The following is a 19,474-nucleotide window of genomic DNA, read 5'->3' as shown; positions in this document are numbered from 1 at the left end:
ATTGCTTCGATGTGTAGGGGAGGAACAGAAGAATATCTCAACATGCAGTTTAAGGCAAGGTTTACAAGTGTAAGTGCAACAATGACAACATTGATCAAAATGAACCTAACAATGTGATTTTCCTCTAATACTGAAACCAGACTGCTTCTGTGTATTTTCATCTTCTAGTCGGTTTGTTTGAAAATCGCCTCTGTCAGTGCGCCCCAGAGCAGCTGTGGCTGCAATGTATCTGCCATCACCAGTGTGTGAATGTGTGCGTGACTGAATGTGTAAAGCACTTTGGGGTCCTTAGGGACTAAGTTAAGTGCTGTACAAATACAGGCCATTTACTGTTTATATTTCCTGCGTTGAAATTCCTCTAGGTGGCATTATTGCGTTGTTTTTACACTTGTAAACACTTGTTTTTCACAATTTGCAGTATGCTTTTGTCCCTTAGCATTAACTCGGCTTTTGCTCGTTTCCTGTTCACAACATCTACTCAAAAAGCAAACAAACAAACAAACGAAACAATCTGCGTAAAAGCAATGGATACTTTTATCACTGGGTTTGTATGGGTGTGGGCTTTTTGACTACACACAGCTGGCTATATACTTAGAATTCTTCACTCTTTTAACCAAATACTTTTGCAAAGAAACACAATGCTGCCATGGATCCCTCATTAGGGTTAGGCCCATTTACACAGTTAAAATAAAACTCCAGCTCTAGATGAGTTGCTTGAAACTTGGTGGTTGTTAAAAGGCTCATTCCACATCCATTAAATTTCAGTGTGTTCAGGCAGCAGCTGGTGGACAAGGATTTGAGTAAGAAACTAAAGTACATGTCATGTTTTTCATCTTTAGGGCCAACTTGATACCAATCATGGGACTATCATTAGTTTTTCAGTAGAAAATCCAAAACACACATCCAGCTGAGAGGAAAAGCATCAGGAGATCTTACCTTCACAATCACCAACGTAATCTTAGGTGGAATCACTTGGATCAGTTGAACCACAGAGTGAAGGAGAAATGGTAAACGCTCAACAGACTCACTGGCCAGACACAAAGTGTGACAATCAAACACATCAGATCAAGCATGGATCCATGGTGCAGGCTGGTACTGTAGATAACTGTGCCCTAAGAATCATGACACACTGACATCTGTGGTGAATGTGGCCATGTGAGCTCATAATCAGTTCAGATACGTGTGTCATAGCTTCGTCATGTGATCCCAGCAGAACCTAAAACCTTAGTTATATTACGTTTACCAATTAAGACTGAATTGTGTGGGACTAGCTGCCATAACTTAAGTAAATAGCATGTAGTCTTGATGCATACAAAAAAGAAACCTTTTTTAATATTCTAACTTTATTGATAAATGATTATTGAGCTTTGAATTAAAGCTCAATAGGACATCACACAATTACAGCTGATCAATAGGACATCACACAATTACAGCATGCTTAATGATTACACGATTACTGATACAAGCTTCCAGGCTGGCAGCCGTGCGTGTAATGAAGTGTGTCTCAAAGATAAACATTCAGATTATTTTGTATGAATATTATCTAAGAATATATTAATATATCTTTGAAAATGTCATTAGACAATAGATTACCCACCCAGTTAAGATTAGTCACTTGCACATTTGAAGCTGTTTAATGAAGCTATCTGTTACTGCCATTAATTACTTAATCTGTATCCAATATTCGCTTTTGTAAATAACCATGTTTTAAGCACACAAAACAGTAAAAATGAACATTTTAGCTTCTTATAACCAAACCTGACACCAGAAAGAATGTGATGTCAGTTTAAAGACCTGACCTCCAGCATCAAGTCTGCCTTTGTTACTCCACCATAGCTAAACTCCAACACATCAGATTAGCATGCTAGCTAAACTATCTGCCAGTCCCCATATGATGAATGACCTCAGCTGTACTTCACTTATGCAACAGACAAACAGAAGAAAATAAAAAATGAAGTAAGAAAATGAAACCTGGTGTGGCAAATACGCTTTATGTTAACACTAGCTAGCCAGAAATTAATTCATAATATAGATTCTGTCACTGCTAATGAGCTGATAACATAATCTTAGTGTAATGTAAAATTAATCATTGCACTTTACCAAAATGCATAAATATCAATATAGTACACTACACAAACATTTGCACATTTACAGTTTCTAACCTGAGCATATGAGAAAATAGAAGATATTGACAGCCAGTTTATATAAATGAACTGCAGCTAAATTCTGTTTATGATTTACATAATGTGTGGACATATATATATATATATATTGTATATACAGTTTTGTATAGTCAGTTTTTCCACTCAGATGCTTCATAGCTTGCTCTCGAGAGTCCCGTTGTCTTTTTCTTGAACAACCCCGTTGCGGTAAGATGGTGTAGCTCCACCTTCCGTCTCTTCTGCTGAGGTCGGGATTTTTAGAAAGGGGAAGAAAAGACATATGTTGTTTACATATGACTACATCTGACACTGTTCAGTGATGTAAGCCACTACACAGTGTGTAGATGTGTATGCCTGCTGACCTTTGACCTGCCGGGCCAGGAGACGTGGTCCTGCCAGTCCGATACCCAGTGCACCAACTGGAGCTGTGGTCAAGATGGCTAACACCGCTAATGTTAGCACGTCCAAACCAAACTTAATTAAGGCCTCGTCCCCTTCCTCCCTCGCCATGTCCAATGCCTTGGAGCCAATGGCAGCCTAGCACATACAGACATAAATAACTGCTCAGGAGAAGTGCAGATTAACAATGAAGGAGTTTATCGTTAAGATCACAGAGGTGGTTTTAAGGGAAACAACGGTACTTTTTTAGTTCTTAGTCATCTAGATCTAAAGGCCTTTAGATCATAACTAATGGCGAACTAGAACTTCTTTGCGTGGTTATTGTAGTAATTTAGGTTTTCGAAGTCAGTAAAGAGAATTCAGGAGCCATGTAGGTAGCTAATCAACACCATTACAATCTAATGATTTCAGTGGTTACAAAGAAAAATCTATATGATATCTTAGTAGCTGTTTTGACCACCAGTGGCATTTTAGGAGTGTTTAGAGGCTTTATGCAGAAGTTTCCGGATAAGTCTGAGGTGCTTCTAGTTCTGGTTTAATAAAGTCGGGCACACTATTCTTGAAAAATGAATATCTTCTAGCAGTCTAATATCAGGATTACACACTCACAGACCTGCACAGTAGCTTTAGGCAGCCAGGCCACAGAAATGAAGAGCTTCTCTTTTAAGCTGAATCCTCCGTAATGAACCAACAGGAAGGTGACAAGTAGACGGATCACCAGACCAATAAGAATGCAGGCCATACCCAGACCTAAGGGCATAGACACAACAACAAAGAGGAAACCAGTATCTTAACTTTCCTCAAGCCGTGAAATTTTTTGCTCTGCAGGTTAAAGCTCTTTGATTACTGGGCCCACTGGGCTCCTAGTAACTGAGAACAAAATCTAGACACAAATGGAGCAAAGTCTAACTGAAATATACTGGTAGCATAATGTTCTTACCCACAGTACTTGGGCTGAGTGCTTTAATCGTGATCTCAGCTCCAATCAGACCGAAGAGAAGTGGCTGAAATACATCCCATGACCGACCCACCATTTCTGCTACTGGTGCCTGATTGTGAAGTTAGAGATACCTGGATTAACCACATTCCATGGTGCCAGCCATTAAAAGACAGGTTGGTTTAGGGTAAACATGACAAAATCCAAGGGGCAGGATGCAGGTTAAAGTGATCCTGATATATGATACCTTTTCAGTCTTCCAGCCCAGTGCAGCCAGGAAAGCCAGCACCAGTGTACAGAGACCTCCAGCTCCAGCAAAACCTATAACATGACTGAAGAAGACTGAAAATGTGGACAGACCCAGCAACATGAGGGTCCTCCTCAATACCAGATCCTCCTGCGATCAGACAGAAGATATTAAAGACACATTTTATGAACAATTAAAAAAGGAAAAATCTTATTAATAAAAAAATGTCAGACCTGGTCATTGCTGGGGAAGCAGTACAAGAACATGCCCAGGATCATACCAGCTACGATGCCTCCCACCACCTCCAGCAGACCCTTCAGTATGTTCATCCATGTAGAACCTGCAGGACAAACACAACGAGACCATGTAGACTAGAAAAGAACGAACTGAACAGCACAGGACAGAAACATTTTGTCTGACCTGTAGAGAAGGCGATTCCCAAACAAGTAGAGAATCCTGTTATGGCGAGAATATCATCAAAGCTTCCAGCAGCCATCAGGAGGGTGGGGATTCCCTGAAGAACAACACACAGTGACATTAAAGATTCATATTAGAGCAGAAGACTTGATCTTTCTTGACTCCCATGGAAGCTCTTGGGTTTGAGGAGCTTTACTGGAGGAGCCCTAGATCTTTTTGGTGATGCTTTCCCTTCCTTTAAATAGACTTGAAGTGATTAAACGCTTTGAGAAATAGCTGAAGGGATTCTAGTGGTGTATTATAGGTATTGGGGTTGTTGTGAAAACCAATAAGGTGTACAACGCTTTTAGAAGAGTATTGCTACTTAATCAGTATCCTATCAAAGTTTCAAGTGTTGCTTAAGCTGGCTTTAGTGACTTTGTATGAGGTATTAAGGACCACTGTGGGTCTCCTAGAGGTCACTGTGGGTTCTTGTAAAGGGGGTAGAGCATGATTAGGAAGCTTAGCAATCACTGAGAATGTGTTGATGGAGCTCGAGGATCTCTAGAGGCCCCTATATTGATTTTATTAATGGTGTCAATTGTTATGTAATATTTACAGTCCTGCAGGTGGTTCTGCTGTTATTTTTATTTTATACTTGCTCTGCATAAGCCTACACAGATGATGTGTCATGTCTATAGATTCATCTCAGGCTCATCTGTTTTTCCACCCATACGCTGCCCCTTGTGGCAGGATGAACCTTTCATCAGTCAAATGTAGTGATGATAGTAACGGGTGATAATTTACCTTCTCCACTCCATATCCTTCTCTCTGCAGAAGCAGCATTGAAGGAACAACAACTGCTGGAGAAACGGCAGCCAGTACAAAACTGCACAAACACAAATATCACAGGCACAATGAGTGTCGCTTTACTTACTTTGAATCTAGTCATACAGAAAGAAATGGCTCTGTGTGTGTGTCTAGGGATGGGTATCGTTTAGGTTTTATCCGATACCGGTGCCAAACCGGTACTTTTGAAACAGTGCTGGTGCTTAAACGGTGCTCAAACCGGTGCTTAAATAATAGAGAACACAAAATTCAAAAACCTCTCATGTTCAGCTGTTTTTTTTGTAAAAAGATAACAATGTTAGCCTTTTCTGCAGCTATAGTGCATATATGGTATCACTCTTGGCTGGAAGCAGTGCTTAAACAATGGAATAAATACAAACTTTATCCAAAAACTTCTCATGTTTAGCGGTTTTCCACTTTTTCTTTGGTCATTTTAGCCTTTTTGGCCAGGGTGAAGGGAGTATCTGCCATCAAACAAGAAGACAGCCGCATGTAGCTATGATGATGTTTGCTAGTTCACCTTACATGCATTAATGTAATAACGTGGTTAGCCTACTCAACGTAAATTACACACGAACAACATGAAGCTACTCACACAAAGAAGAACGGATGCTGCTGCATCATCATCCTCATCATTTCTGCTACACTGGCAGGGCTAGGGGCCAGGACTCTCCTGTTTGTGTTTTTGGGGGATGTTGCTAACTCCGGGTCCAATAACAGGCACCATACCCACAGTAGATGCGCTCGGTGTGAGGTCTCACAGCAAGCTATCAAATACGGCGCATTTCTCGGCTTTTAAAAAAAAAACGCTATGCGTCGCCAGGTGTTTCATCGGATTTGAGGTTTTACCTCCTTTGACAGTATCACAGTATCAGCTTAAGGCGCTTGTTGCAGGCTGCTGAGTTTGTATATTTTGCTGTGAAGTACAGCCAGACTTTTGACCGCTTCGCCTTGGGCATTTTTAATCTGTAGCTCTGCTCTAAAAGAACCTACGTACCTGGGCCCGCCCACTATCCTCGGAAACGTAAAATGATTGGCTAGAATTCAAAGTGTATCACAGGTCAGGAAAAAAAAGCACCGAAATGTGCGCTGCTTTTCGGTCTGGTTACTACCGTTTATGTCAGAACCGGTGCCATCATGGCACCGGATACCGGTACCCATCCCTATGTGTGTGTGTGTGTGTGTGTGTGTGTGTGCACTTTACCCCAGTATGAAACCCCAAACCCATGGCAGACCCAGCAGGAAGTGAGAAACCACAGCAACAATGCAGGCTTCCACCATACAGGGTCCAACTGCAACACGTACGCACACTGCTTTCAGTCGACTTAAAGCCTGCATGCAAACACAGAGTTAAGAGACTGCATTTGATTTTGTGTGCAACTTAACTTAGACTGATATTTAAATGTACACGTACCTCAGGGTTGAGGCCCAGACCAGCCCTGGTCAGGATGATGGACAAGGCGATGTTCCTCAGAGCTGCAGACCAGTGAGTGTCGATGAAGATGGCGTCCGTTATGTAAGGAACATTACGCAATAGCAGACCTGCCAGCAGCATACCTACACGCACGCACACACATACACAGGTTTTTACATGGTTGCCACACCTGTAAGTACCCCAGCTAACATAATCTGTGCTAGCAAAATACAATGATTCAACATGCATCTGAAATTACAATTAAATTCTTTTTATCTACAAATGCTTCCTGGAAAATACAGTATGTTATAATAAAGGGGTAACAATTCGTGTTTTACTGGAATTAAAAAAATAATTACAGTAATTTTAAGTAGTGTATCAATATTTAAGTAATTTACACTATGCTGTACTTTTAGAGATGCAGGCTTTATTATTAAGGGGATTCGCTTTGCCTTTTTGATTTCTTATTATGTTGGTGTGTATCACTATTCAAATGGCCAAGATAAAATTTCAGATAAAACACACAGAGAATCAATTTAATTCCAGGGGAATTACAGCCATATGCTGTATTATAAAGTTCTACCTAATCACTGTCTTATTAAATCATCATCAAATGGACCTACGTCTCCTCAAAGCAGTGATTGGTCCAGTGTTTCCACCTTTGCATTTTTGCTTACTTCTAATGTCACCATTTTCTCTTTTAATTGACTCAAGGAGAATGGATGAACTCCAAGAGAGAGCACAAACCACCCTCTACTGTTTATGCTGCATATTGCAGCACATCACAGACACACAAGCATAGCTGCTGGGAAGATCTACATCAGAGGCTCTTAACACAGATTTTATAAACTAGAGCTGGGCGATAAACGATAACGATATGTATTGTGAAATAACTTTTCCCGATAGAAAAATGAAACTATTGCGATAGACCTCATCTCTCTCTCTCTTCCTCTCTTATAAAAAATGAATAGCCAATTCAAATTAAGCAGCGCAGAGCCGAACCAATCACAGCCGCAGCGTCACGTCACCTAACTTGTTACGTACAGCTCAAGTGCCAAGCCGCACATGTGTATTTGTTTGGAAAGCAGCCAGCGGCCGGGTAATGGAGGAAATGAGTGTGCCGACTAGAGATGGACCGATCCGATATTACGTATCGGTATCGGTCCAATACTGACCTAAATTACTGGATCGGATATCGGAGAAAAATAAAAAATGTAATCCGATCCATTAAATATCACGAAAGCACCTCACAAAACTTGCAACACGCGTAACTCACCTCAGAACATTAGCACATCGGAGCAGTATGCATCACGTGATAGAGCGGCTGTGGCATGCGGGACCTGTCGGTGGTCTGGATAGCATGTGGAGCTTCGCTAGCAACCCGGCATTTCATCTCCGACAAAGTTATCCCCGAGAGAAGTAAAGCAAGTGTGTAAGTCCATCTCTGAATGTTTGTAAAGCATTCCTCCTCCAGCTTATCCAGGGGAACACCAAGGCGTTCCCAGGCCAGCCGAGATATATAATCTCTCCAGCGTGTCCTGGGTCTGCCCCAGGGCCTCCTCCCAGTGGGACATGCCTGGAACACCTCACCCAGGAGGCGCCCAGGGGGCATCCTTGTCAGATGCCCGAACCACCTCAGCTGGCTCCTTTCGATGTGGAGCAGCAGCTGCTCTACTCTGAGCCCCTCCCGCAGGTGGCCGAACTTCTCACCCTATCTCTAAGGGAGAGGCCAGCCACCCTTCGGAGGAAGCTCATTTCTGCCGCTTTTATCCGCGATCTCGTTCTTTCGGTCACTACCCACAGCTCGTGGCCATAGGTGAGGGTAGGGACGTAGATCGACCGGTAAATTGAGAGCTTCGCTTTTACACTCAGCTCCCTCTTCACCACAACGGACCGGTGCAGCGTCCGCATTACTGCAGCTGCAACCCCAATCCGTCTGTCGATCTCCGGCTCCCTTCTCCCATCACTCACGAACAAGATCCCGAGATACTTGAACTCCTCTACTTGGGGCAGGAACTCATCCCCGTCCCGGAGTGGGCACTCCACCCTTTTCCGGCTGAGAACCATGGCCTCAGATTTGGAGGTGCTGATCCTCATTCCCACTGCTTCACACTCGGCTGCGAACCGTTCCAGTGCGAGCTGGAGGCCCTCACCCGATGAAGCCAACAGAACCACATCATCCGCAAATATCAGAGATGAGATTCTGAGGCCACCAAAGCGAAAGCCCTCCGCCACTTGGCTGCGCCTAGAAATCCTGTCCATAAAAATTATGAACAGAACCAGAGACAAAGGGCAGCCCTGGCGGAGCCCATCACCCATCGGGAACGAGTCCGACTTATTGCCGGCAATGCGAACCAAGCTCTTGCAACGGTTGTATAGGGATCGAATGGCCCGTAGCAATGGGCCAGACACCCCATACTCCCGCAACACCTCCCACAGGACACCCCGAGGGACACGGTCGAATGCCTTCTCCAAGTCCACAAAACACATGTAGACTGGTTGGGCAAACTCCCATGCACCCTCAAGTATCCTGGAGAGGATAAAGAGCTGGTCCAGTGTTCCGCGACCAGGACGAAAACCGCATTGTTCCTCCTGTATCCGAGGTTCGACTAGCGGACGAACTCTCCTTTCCAGCACCCTGGCATAGACTTTCCCAGGGAGGCTGAGGAGTGTGATCCCCCTGTAGTTGGGACACACCCTCCGGTCCTACTTCTTAAATATGGGGACCACCACCCCGGTCTGCCAGTCCATAGGTACTGCCCCTGAACATTGCAGAGGCGTGTCAACCAGGACAGCCCTACAACGTCCAGAGCCTTCAGGAACTCGGGGCGGACCTAATCAACACCAGGGGCTCTGCCACCAAGGAGTTGTTTAACTGTCTCAGTGACCTCGCCCCCGGAAATTGGCGGGTCATTCCCCTCATCCCCAGACTCTGCTTCCTCCTCGGAAGACGTGTCAGTGGGATTAAGGAGGTCCTCGAAGTATTCCTTCCACCGCCTGGCAATTTTCTCAGTCGACGTCAGCAGCGCTCCGCCAGCACTATACACAGTGCAGGTAGAGCACCGCTTTCCCCTCCTGAGACGCCTGATGGTTTGCCAGAATCTCTTCGAGGCAGTCCGAAAGTCTTTTTCCATGGCCTCCCACACCCGAATTTTTGCTTCAGCCACTGCCCGAGCCGCATTCCGCTTGGCCTGTCGATACCTGTCGGCTGCCTCCGGAGTCCCACAGGCTAACCAAGCCCGATAGGACTCCTTCTTCAGCCTGGTGGCTCCCTTCACCTCTGGTGTCCACCATTTGGTTCGGGGATTACCACCGCGGCAGGCACCAACCACCTTGCGGCCGCAGCTCAATGCAGCAGCTTCGGCAATGGAGACGCTGAACATGGTCCATTCGGACTCAATGTCCCCAGTCTCCCTCAGAATGCTGTTGAAGGTCTGCCGGAGGTGTGCGTTGAAGATCTCGCAGACTGGGGCCTCTGCTAGACGTTCCCAGCACACCCTCACTACGCGTTTAGGTGCACCAGGTCTGTCCAGCGTCCTCCCCCGCCACCTGATCCAACTCACCACCAGGTGGTGATCAGTTGACAGCTCAGCCCCTCTCTTTACCGGAGTGTCCAGAACATATGGTCGCAGGTCTGGTGATACGATTACAAGATTGATCATCGACCTACGGCCTAGAGCGTCCTGGTGCCACGTGCACTTATGGACACTCTTATGTTCGAACAGGGTGTTCGTTATGGCCAAATTGTGATTAGCACAGAAGTCCAATAACAAAGCACTGCTCGGGATCAGTTCAGGGAGGCCGTTCCTCCCAATCACGCCCCTCCAGGTCTCGCTGTCGTTACCCACGTGAGCATTGAAGTCTCCCAGCAGGACAACAGAGTCTCCAAGTGGAGCACCTTCTAGCCGGTATCTCTCAACCTCACGCACTAACTCAGGCTCCTTCCCCACCAGAGAGGTGACATTCCATGTCCCTATTGCCAGCCTTGGCAGCTGGGGGTCAGTCCACCAGGGCCTCCACTCCTGGCCGCCACCCGGCACACAATGCACCCGACCCCTATGGCGCCTCCTGCGGGTGGTGGGCCTGCGGGAGGATGGGCCCATGTCTCCTCTTCAGGCTGTGCCCGGCCGGGCCCCATGGACTAAGGCCCGGCCACCAGACGCTCGCCCTCGGGCACCCTCCCCGGGCCTGGATCCAGGGCGGGGCCCCGGTAACCCTATCCCGGGCAGGGTAAACTGTTCCCTCGATAATCTTTTCATAAGGGTCTTCTGAATCGCTCTTTGTCTGGTCCCTCACCCAGGACCAATGGGAGACCCTACCAGGGGGCAAAGCCCCCAGACAACATAGCCCCTGGGATCCCTGGGACACACAAACCCCTCCACCATGATAAGGTAGCGATTCAAGGAGGAGTTCTATTTTGAAACTTAAATGCTTTAGCAGCTACCTTTTGTGTAGTTTGTAATATTTGCCTTTATTTATCTGAAACTGAAGCCTCATTTTAAGTACATCTGCCCTGTTGAACTTATTATGGGAAATAAATATTTAAATCAAAACAAGCTGCTGATTATTTCACATTTTACTTGTGAGCAACGGCACATTTAAATCTTACAAATATAGTTATTTGGCTTATATCGTGATATACTGTATATCGTTATCGCCTGAAATGAAAAAAACATATCGTGATATGAAAAAATCTCATATCGCCCAGCTCTACTTGCTTAAACTATAAAAGGAATGAGTGATTGGGCTGTACCAAGCAGTGGAGGGAAGGGGGGCAGTGTGGGCAGTTGGATCATTCCCACCAGCTTCCCTCCCAGCACGGAACAGATGAAGAGGATGATGATGCCGAACAGGTTCCCTCCAGGTAAACACTCTTTTCCCGTGATGGTCCAGACGACTCCGAACATCAGAGCAAACAAACACACTGCAAGCAGATGTGACATCCCATTAAGATTCAGTGTGACAGGACACATTTACACAGTGCTGCTGGTCAGGTAGAGTATTTAATGAAGACACATAGTTGAGGATGTTACCTTATACAAACACACAGGCATCATGAGTGTTCGTTACCTTTGGTGATGAGCAGGTTGATGATTCCCCGAGGTCGAGGACATCTGTCCTTCAGACTGATACAGGACGCGCAGCAGGAAGAGTCAGATGATGGCGTCTTCATCTGTTCATTAGATGTTTTTCAGTTTCTGATATTCATCATTCATTTGGTCACAGCAACAGATTGCTGCAGACACCAGTAGTTTGCATAGAAGACGCCAGCTTGTCTGAACTATTGCCAAATGTAGAACATTTGTCTTTCAAGAAAAACGTTTTCATTTTTGCTGCAACCTACAACTTGCAACTTATTTCACCTAGAGACAGCTAACAACCACTGACCAGCTGTTTGGGAAATATACATTTTTTCATTTCCATTTTTATACCGGCCTTTCTCTCGGTCAGCGCAGTGACCTACTGAGTCTTCAGCAATAAGTTAAACAGTGTCTGCCAGCAAACTCCAGCAACCAGATGGTGAATTTTCATTTTTCCCTAGCAACGGACTGTTTCTAGGACATCGCCAACCAGTCTCTACACTTGTGTGACTGAGCACTTACAGGACACAACGCCTAAACCACAAACTTTATTATCATTAATATTCATGAGAACTTTAAACCCTCAACTACAACCAGGTTGCTGAGGTTTCATTAGAGTGAGGTTGCATTCGATCCATCTGTAGTTGCTAAAAGAGCACAGATTCAGTAACTATAAGGTGTTACCCTTCAAATTAAGTGTCTTATATGAATTTTGTCCTTGGAATTCTTATGTTCTAACATTTGGAAAGGAAAATTCCCAATAAATGGGTAGAAACTGCCTTAATAACAACAATTCTTGGTCTTTTTTTTTTTTCGTTGTATGCATGCTGGTCTCCTTCACTCTGACTCCAAAGTGTTTTACACATATTTTCACATGTAGAGCCCACTGCCCAGAGGTTAGCTGCAGTTCTCATCTGTCCACCTACATTCAGTCTAAACCTTAAAAATTACAGAGCCCCAACACTTGCATATGGTTTCTATAAATAGACGGCCTTTCTCAGAGCTCAGAGGTGAATCACACTCACCGTGGTCGTGTCGTCCGGCTCCTCCGGCTCCTCCGCCTTCCTCCGGGGCAGGACGGTGATCTCTCTGTCCTCTTGACCAGCCTGAACTTTACTCCCTACCTTTACCAGAAACGTGCATGTGTACAAAAGTGAGAGAGAGAGAGAGAGAGAGAGAGAGAGATAGAATGGGTTTAAAGACATGGGCTGTAGGGTTTTGTCCTTTGTCCTCTTCAGCCAAACCTCTTGAAGCAGGTGAATTTCAATGGTTGACGAATTACTAAGGCCCTAGAAGTTACTCTGTTTGCTCTTTATGTTTTGCTCAATACTTCCTAGATTTTCTTTAAAAGTTGGCAAAAGACTGCTGATTTAGAGATGCAGGACTTTGTTCGTGTTCAGAGATCTTTTTAAAAATAGTAATAATTTTATTATAACATTTAAGTGATGAGATGAACAGAAAGAAATAGGAAAACCAAAAAAAAAAAGTAAAGAGAAATAAAACTGGTATGGAAGAACCACCAAAAACAGAGAGCACTGTAAAATAATTGAAAGCTGATTTCAAAAAGACAATCAAAGGCAGTAAAAGATCATAAAGGATTCAATCACAGCAAAACACCAATACTTCTGTGAGCCTTATCTCCTCAGGCTGGTCATTTCAAAGCTGGAAAGCCCTGATGGAAAAATTTATGGTCACCCTTTAGATATATAACAAGCCTCATCTTTGGAGGATCAGAAGGTGCCAACAAGCTCATAACATATGGGGTCAACTCTCTTCTGTATTACATCTTAAAAATCCATGCATTATTTAAACCACTTATCCAGCTTCCTGCAACATATATATCACCTATAAACTAAATACCACAAAGTTACTTTCGCAGTTTTTGAGTAAAGTCATGCTTTAAAAGTCTGACTAGTACAAGGCCAGCCACCTCATTCCTGCAGGTTAGTACAACGTCTGCAGAGGCACCAAACTGCTGTGAACCAAGTACATTAATTGGACTCGTGCTGCAAAAACTTGTCAGTGATTATTTTTTTCATTACTATATCGTATGACTACCAAGGTCAAAAACCTTTATTGAATATTGTGACGTAGTTGTGTGGTGTAATCTCTGATTGGGTCATGTGATGGCTTCCTTACTGACATACCTCCTAAAAGTCAGATAACGCAGCCAAGAAACTGGGGTGTGTTCATTATGGTGTGCTGGTATTGGTTGTTGTTGGTCTGCCCATTTGCCCCACTAACCTGTGGAAGGCCACGCCTCCACCGTGAGACTGAGTGAGCACATGTCAAAGAGGAACGCACACCTATTCCTGTTTGTTTTCCTCCTGTTTGTCTGTTTACTAGACAAACAGTTATTGTTTTATCCCATCAGTCACTAAACGAGCAGATACACTGTCCACCTCTCACACACACATACAGATCATGAAAAATGTCAACATTCGACATTTTATGGCTCTGGACCCTCACTAATGTCTAAAGTCCGCTGGTTTCCAGTTGATCTATCCAACCTTTTATTTTTTCAGAAGAACTTTGATGATTTCTAAACACTCTGCAGCCACATGGGTGATTTACAGCTTAAATGTGACAGACAGCCATGCACGTAAAGCTGACTTTGTTTCTAAGAATAACCGAACAAGTACACGGGTGTTTAATGTTTGGTGATCCAATTTCATGAACTTAACAACTTTTTATGACCAAATAGCAGCTTATCTGTACCTCTAAATCTGTTAATTGTTTTATGATCTGTCGTTGCCATACATTGGTCCACTGTGACATGTGATAGCATTACTGCTCCGGCCTTCATTCACTTTACATGGTTAAAATGACCTTTACTGAAGCGCCAAGGGCCAACTGGAGGTGGACGGTGGAGGAGTGAAATATCAACACGCTGCATTAAAACTATGAAATACGTAAGAAATCCTGCTTTACACAAAGTGTTGTCAACCTATTGTATTTCAAGTGTCACACATTGTGTTTGTTTGTTTAGTGCATATATGGCAGACATGGTTTATGATTTACTATCAATAGTCTTAGATCCTCTGCCCTCTTTTCTTGAACAGAGGTATCCATCTGATCATCAGCCCGTCAGCATTTCAAGTTCCAGGTCAATGGCTCCTGGTCATTTAGCAGCTCTGCTTTGAGTGGCTGTTGGTTTTTGGCCTCTGCATTCCCATATTCATAGTTAATAGTTAAGTCTGGCTTTGAGGCTACAACAGCTCAGGCAGGTCTCTCTGGTCCTTATTCTCACTCACTTGTTTTACTGTCAGTCAGGAAACTTGTGCCAGTTATTCAGTTGTTCAACTGCTCATGAATGCAAATATTACATCAGCAAGTCACTGGTGACGACTCAAGATGACCTGCTGAAACTCAAAGAGACTTTGGTTATCAGAGTATTTCATAAACTGCTGATCTGTTGGGATTTTTCCCACACAGCCAACTCTAAGGTTTACAGAGAATCATCTGAAAACATCCAATGGTCTTCAAGTCTCTGGATGAAAATGCCTCAGTGATGTCAGAGGTCAGACTGCTTCAAGCTAACAAGAAGGCAACGCTAGATCAAAGGCATGCAGAAGAGCGCCTCTGAATGCACAGCGTGTTGAACTTTGAAGCTAACAGTCAACAGAAGTCTGCACTGGGTGCACTCCAGAGAGCTAAGAACTAAAGCTACAATTCACAGACTCATCAAAATTGGACAGTAGACGGTTGGACAAACATTTCCTGGTCTGATGAGTCTCAGTTTCTGTTGCAACATTCAGGCAGGGTCAGAGCGTGGATCCATCCTGCCTTACATCACCTGTTCAAGCTGCCAGTGGTGTGGGAGAGATTTCACAGGTACAGAAGAAGCACCCTGTCAGTTTGTTATCTCAAACAGACTTTAAAGTGACCATCTCCAGTCTTGGATGACAAACTGGTCACACGTACTGGGCTAGTTTGATGGCTGGAGCAGTTGTGTTTTCTTTACCATGTCAGAGCAGAAATAGAAGGAAAGATAAAGTTGTAGGCCACGTGACTCCACGTGTGTGGTTTTAATAGGTGGATGTTTTGTGTGATGTGAACAGTCGGTGGTACCTCAGCCTGTTCCTGCTGCAGCCCAACGTCGCTCACCCGAAGGTAACGCTTGGTGGCCTCTTCATCCATCATCTGAAACAATCACGCATTTCTTCTCATATATGTGAGGAGCCACATTTAAATATTTCAAATAAGTCTGATTTCAAACTAACAAAGTCCTTAATGCTAAATGCCATTGAAGTCCAATCAGTCTATTCAAGTAAGAATAGTGAAAATGTCATGGAAATCATGAACAAAATGAGCACCCAAATAAACTTTTTAAAACGTCTTAATGGACGGTGTCAGTTTACTTTGTGTGACCATTCAGAAAATCCTCATCTAAATCCTTGTTTCATTCACCTTTTTAAAATTTTATTAAAGATGTTCCACATTTCATCTGAGAGGATATTTCAGTTCTAAAGGCTCATGGACACATTGCAGGCGGTCCAGAGACTCGCAGAGCCGCCCTGTAATCATGTAAGTAGGTGCACTTTAGTCCCACCAACACCTTTAATCACGGACACTTTTCATTGTTGTTACCAATCAAATCTGCCCGCTGCAACCCTTTCGCTCTTCTCTGCGGTTGATGAATGGACCAACAGCAGTACAAGCAAGAGTGACGCACACACTAGTCGGTCCACATACAGGCCTCCATTTGTGCACCGCCTCCATCTGACATCAGCTTTTTGCAGGCAGACAGGCTATCCCAAGACTGCGGTGGACAGTGAACGCACCACCTCTGCTTCACCAGAAATTCCACTTAATGCTGTCCTGAGATCCCTTCTCATCCAATTTAATCTCCACTCACACCTTAGCCAATGTGCTCCTAATGCCTCAATGCCTCACATGACTGTAGAGCGATCAGCGACTCATAAGAAATTCACTTCAGTGACCCACGCCTTGATTCCCACCTTGGCCCCTGTGACCCCAAATGATTCTCATGATTATAGGGTTGAACCCTCTGCAAGGTGACTCTCCAACAACGAGTAAATACCTGAGAGTCTCCACCAGCTTTTAGACCTGAACAAACCTCTTGGATGGATAAACAGTGAAACTTCTCCAAGAACCTGAAAAGAAGTCCAAACTCAAGAAGTACCCGGAGTGACTTCTTCAAAGGTTTTAATGCCAGCTGATGATTGTTATTGTCAACATGCTGATAATCCTCACTATAGATTACCAGACTTAGCAGATTAGAAAAAGCTTACACTTGGAAATCTTTCATCTTTAACGCCACCCTTACTGTAATCTCTTAATCTACTGCATGACTAATAACTGAAGCCTTCAGAAAAGCAAAGTTACATACAATGTGCAGTTTTACCTGGAAATACAGTGATGCAGGAGTAAGACATATCAGGCAAACTTTAACTTATTTCTAATAGAAATTATTTTTTAAAATAATATATATAAATAATATATGCATATATATAAATATGCAGTTTTTTCTCTTAAAAATGTGAAAATTGGCATTTCAAGTAAAATAAATAGTTGGCCTCAGTACTTGATCAACACACTGCTTCATTAATTGTGCGTAAGCAAAAGTAAAACAGTATAGTCCAACTACTCTCCATTTCCACTTCAGGTCTTTTCAGCCCATCACAGAAATCTCCACGTAAACCCAAAACAAAGGACAAATGTTCCCTCCAGTCCCAGCTGACAGCTTCACTGAAACCTCACACACTTCCCATCACGTACCCATAAAAGCTGAATTATTCTCATTTTCTCAGGCTCTTACCTTGAGCTGATGAAAAGTTGTGTGACTGGAACAAAGAGCAGCAGGCGACTTAGTCATCAAGCAGCAACAAGAGACGGAGGAAGCGAGTGTCTGCCGCGTGTTAACAACAGACGGTTTTAACTCTGTTGTGTTTGTCGCTGTGCAGAATGACAGACGTCACACACAGACACACACGCGTGGTAAAGCCTGGCATTATGGGAACACAGGTCGCAGTAACCCTGAGTCCTCTGTATTAATGCCAGGCTGCAGGGCAGCAGACACAAACATTATCATACACATAATAGCAGGTGTGTGTCCGTGTGTGCGCACATGCAGCATTTACACTGGACGCCTGACGTTAACACGCCGCGCGCAGGTGCTGAGGTGACGGCCAGCTTTGACCTTTTTGTAGAAACTGAAATGTTCATGTGAGGAGTTAAATCAGAGCTGAGAGGCACGATGAAACGATGAAACCACTGCTTTGTGATCCAACAACCACACCTGTGCACGCACGCCGTATCTGAGGATTAGTGGTTTGCTTCTGCAACTAACTATTAAACCATCAGGGTATTATCTTCTTAAGAGTCAGGAAGTTGTGACGAATACTGTTTGTGATGCTCGCCAAGTGAGACAAGATGTTTGGACGTTCTACTTTGTTTTGTTTGAGATGTTTGCTTGGAGAATCAGCGGTTACCAGACTGAGGATGTGAACAACAGGACGGCAGCAGCACTCTGGACTGGGAGTAAGATGCTGCCCCAATGAGGGAGTTTAAGTATCTTGGGGTTTGTGAGCGAGGGAGAAAGGAGGAGACTGGTGGATGGATCGGTGCAGCGTCTGCAGTAATGTGGGCACTGTAACTATCTGTGGTCGAGAGAGACCTGAATGTGAATGCAAAGCTGCTGATTTACTGATCTGCTCTTACCTGTCTGAGAGCTGTGGTTGCAGGTATGAGCTGCCTCTGAAGGCTGTCCACATCCACAGGAGCCTGCTGAAGTGGTTCAGGGACCTGACTATCATGCCTCGTGGATGCCTCCCAGCTGAGGTGCTTCCTTGTAAGTCAACAGTCTGGGCATCTCTGCTTAAATGCACACAGCAGTGACCTGGACCTGCAAACCTGTTCATTTAGACTGTTGTAGTGACTCCATGTAGCGCCTGCGATGTGACCAGCACCACTGCCAGCGTATTCATGACTGTGCATATTGTATTAAGTATGAATTAAACTTGTGGTCATGTCCTGGTGTTTTAAACCCGATGACAGAAACAACGGAAATGCAGGGACCTTTGTCGCTCTTGGCTCTCTGCTCTTTGTTTGCTGTGACATAGTCCACTGTGAGTGAGTCTATATGGCGTACACAAATATTTGATAAAAAAAATACTACATTTTTATATATCTGGTAGATGGGTGAATGTAGGAACACCCAGAATGTGAAAGTGAAATGATAATTGCATTTTCATTTCAGTTTGAAAACATCCATGCATGGAAACGATATTTGTGTGTTGTGATTGGTTGTGCTCTCACGGGTTTTATGGATTATTCGACTCTTCCAGGCAAAATCAAAGTACTGCCTACTTCAGTCGTAGACATTATCTATACAGTCTATAAAGCATGTAATGGAAAAAGACAACGCTGACACTGCGAGTAAATGAGCAATGCTTCATATGTTTATATTTTTTTACTGCAGGACAGCAAAGTGGTGATACCACAATGATGATACCCCCACTGCCATCTTTTTCTGTGGTACCTTCTTCAGGTTATTTCCACCTCTGTTCTTGGTGGGATCTTTGCAGCACACTCGGAGTCGTGGGTTTCATCTGTTCATAGACAGTTTGCTTGGATTTAAATGATCTCCTGGGTTTTTAGAGAATATTTGTTAGCACTGATCTTGTGTTTGAAATATTTTGTGAGCAAAGCAAAGCAACACATTCACACACTGTAATTGCACTCGAAGTGTGGTTTCTGTGCTCAGTCTTTGTCAGCTAACAGACTTTCTCTGTGTTTATTTATTGGGGAAGGGACCCTCTACAACCCACACAACTAACTCCAGGTAGCTTTTGAAGGAAGCACAATTGATAAAAATGTGCACCTGTTTGTGTAGCAAGCCTATTGGGACGGTGCTCGTCTTTAACTAAACCAGTGTGTTTTTAAGGCTTTTTATTATTACCAGAGCACAGTTCTCCAGTCTGAGCACATTCTATTTAATCTCCATCTAAAGATACTTCTGACACT

General features: G+C 44.0%; 1 protein-coding gene across 2 annotated transcripts; it reads right to left on the bottom strand.

Moving 5' to 3' along the window:
* Positions 1-1,975: 1,975 nt before the first annotated feature.
* On the bottom strand, positions 1,976-13,441 carry LOC113019671 (sodium/hydrogen exchanger 9B2-like). Of its 2 annotated transcripts, none has more exons than XM_026163466.2 (13): positions 12,511-13,441; positions 11,475-11,577; positions 11,158-11,328; positions 6,405-6,547; positions 6,195-6,322; positions 4,949-5,030; positions 4,166-4,259; positions 3,979-4,085; positions 3,746-3,895; positions 3,502-3,610; positions 3,175-3,311; positions 2,525-2,699; positions 1,976-2,404 (listed from the first exon to the last, which is right to left on the bottom strand). In XM_026163466.2, exons 1-13 carry the CDS (start codon positions 12,688-12,690, stop codon positions 2,316-2,318), a joined length of 1,668 nt encoding a protein of 555 aa, XP_026019251.2. In that variant the 5' UTR covers positions 12,691-13,441; the 3' UTR covers positions 1,976-2,315. The 2 variants fall into 2 exon arrangements, with proteins under 2 accessions (XP_026019251.2, XP_026019250.2); XM_026163465.2 differs by having other exon boundaries at positions 1,976-2,401.
* Between the last annotated feature and the right edge of the window lie 6,033 nt (positions 13,442-19,474).

This window comes from Astatotilapia calliptera, chromosome 3 (genome assembly GCF_964374335.1).
Source record: "Astatotilapia calliptera chromosome 3, fAstCal68.1, whole genome shotgun sequence".
In the NCBI taxonomy this organism is placed as follows: domain Eukaryota; kingdom Metazoa; phylum Chordata; class Actinopteri; order Cichliformes; family Cichlidae; genus Astatotilapia; species Astatotilapia calliptera.
The sequence above is the reverse complement of the archived record's forward strand: the minus strand, read 5'-3'. Positions and strand labels throughout refer to the sequence as shown.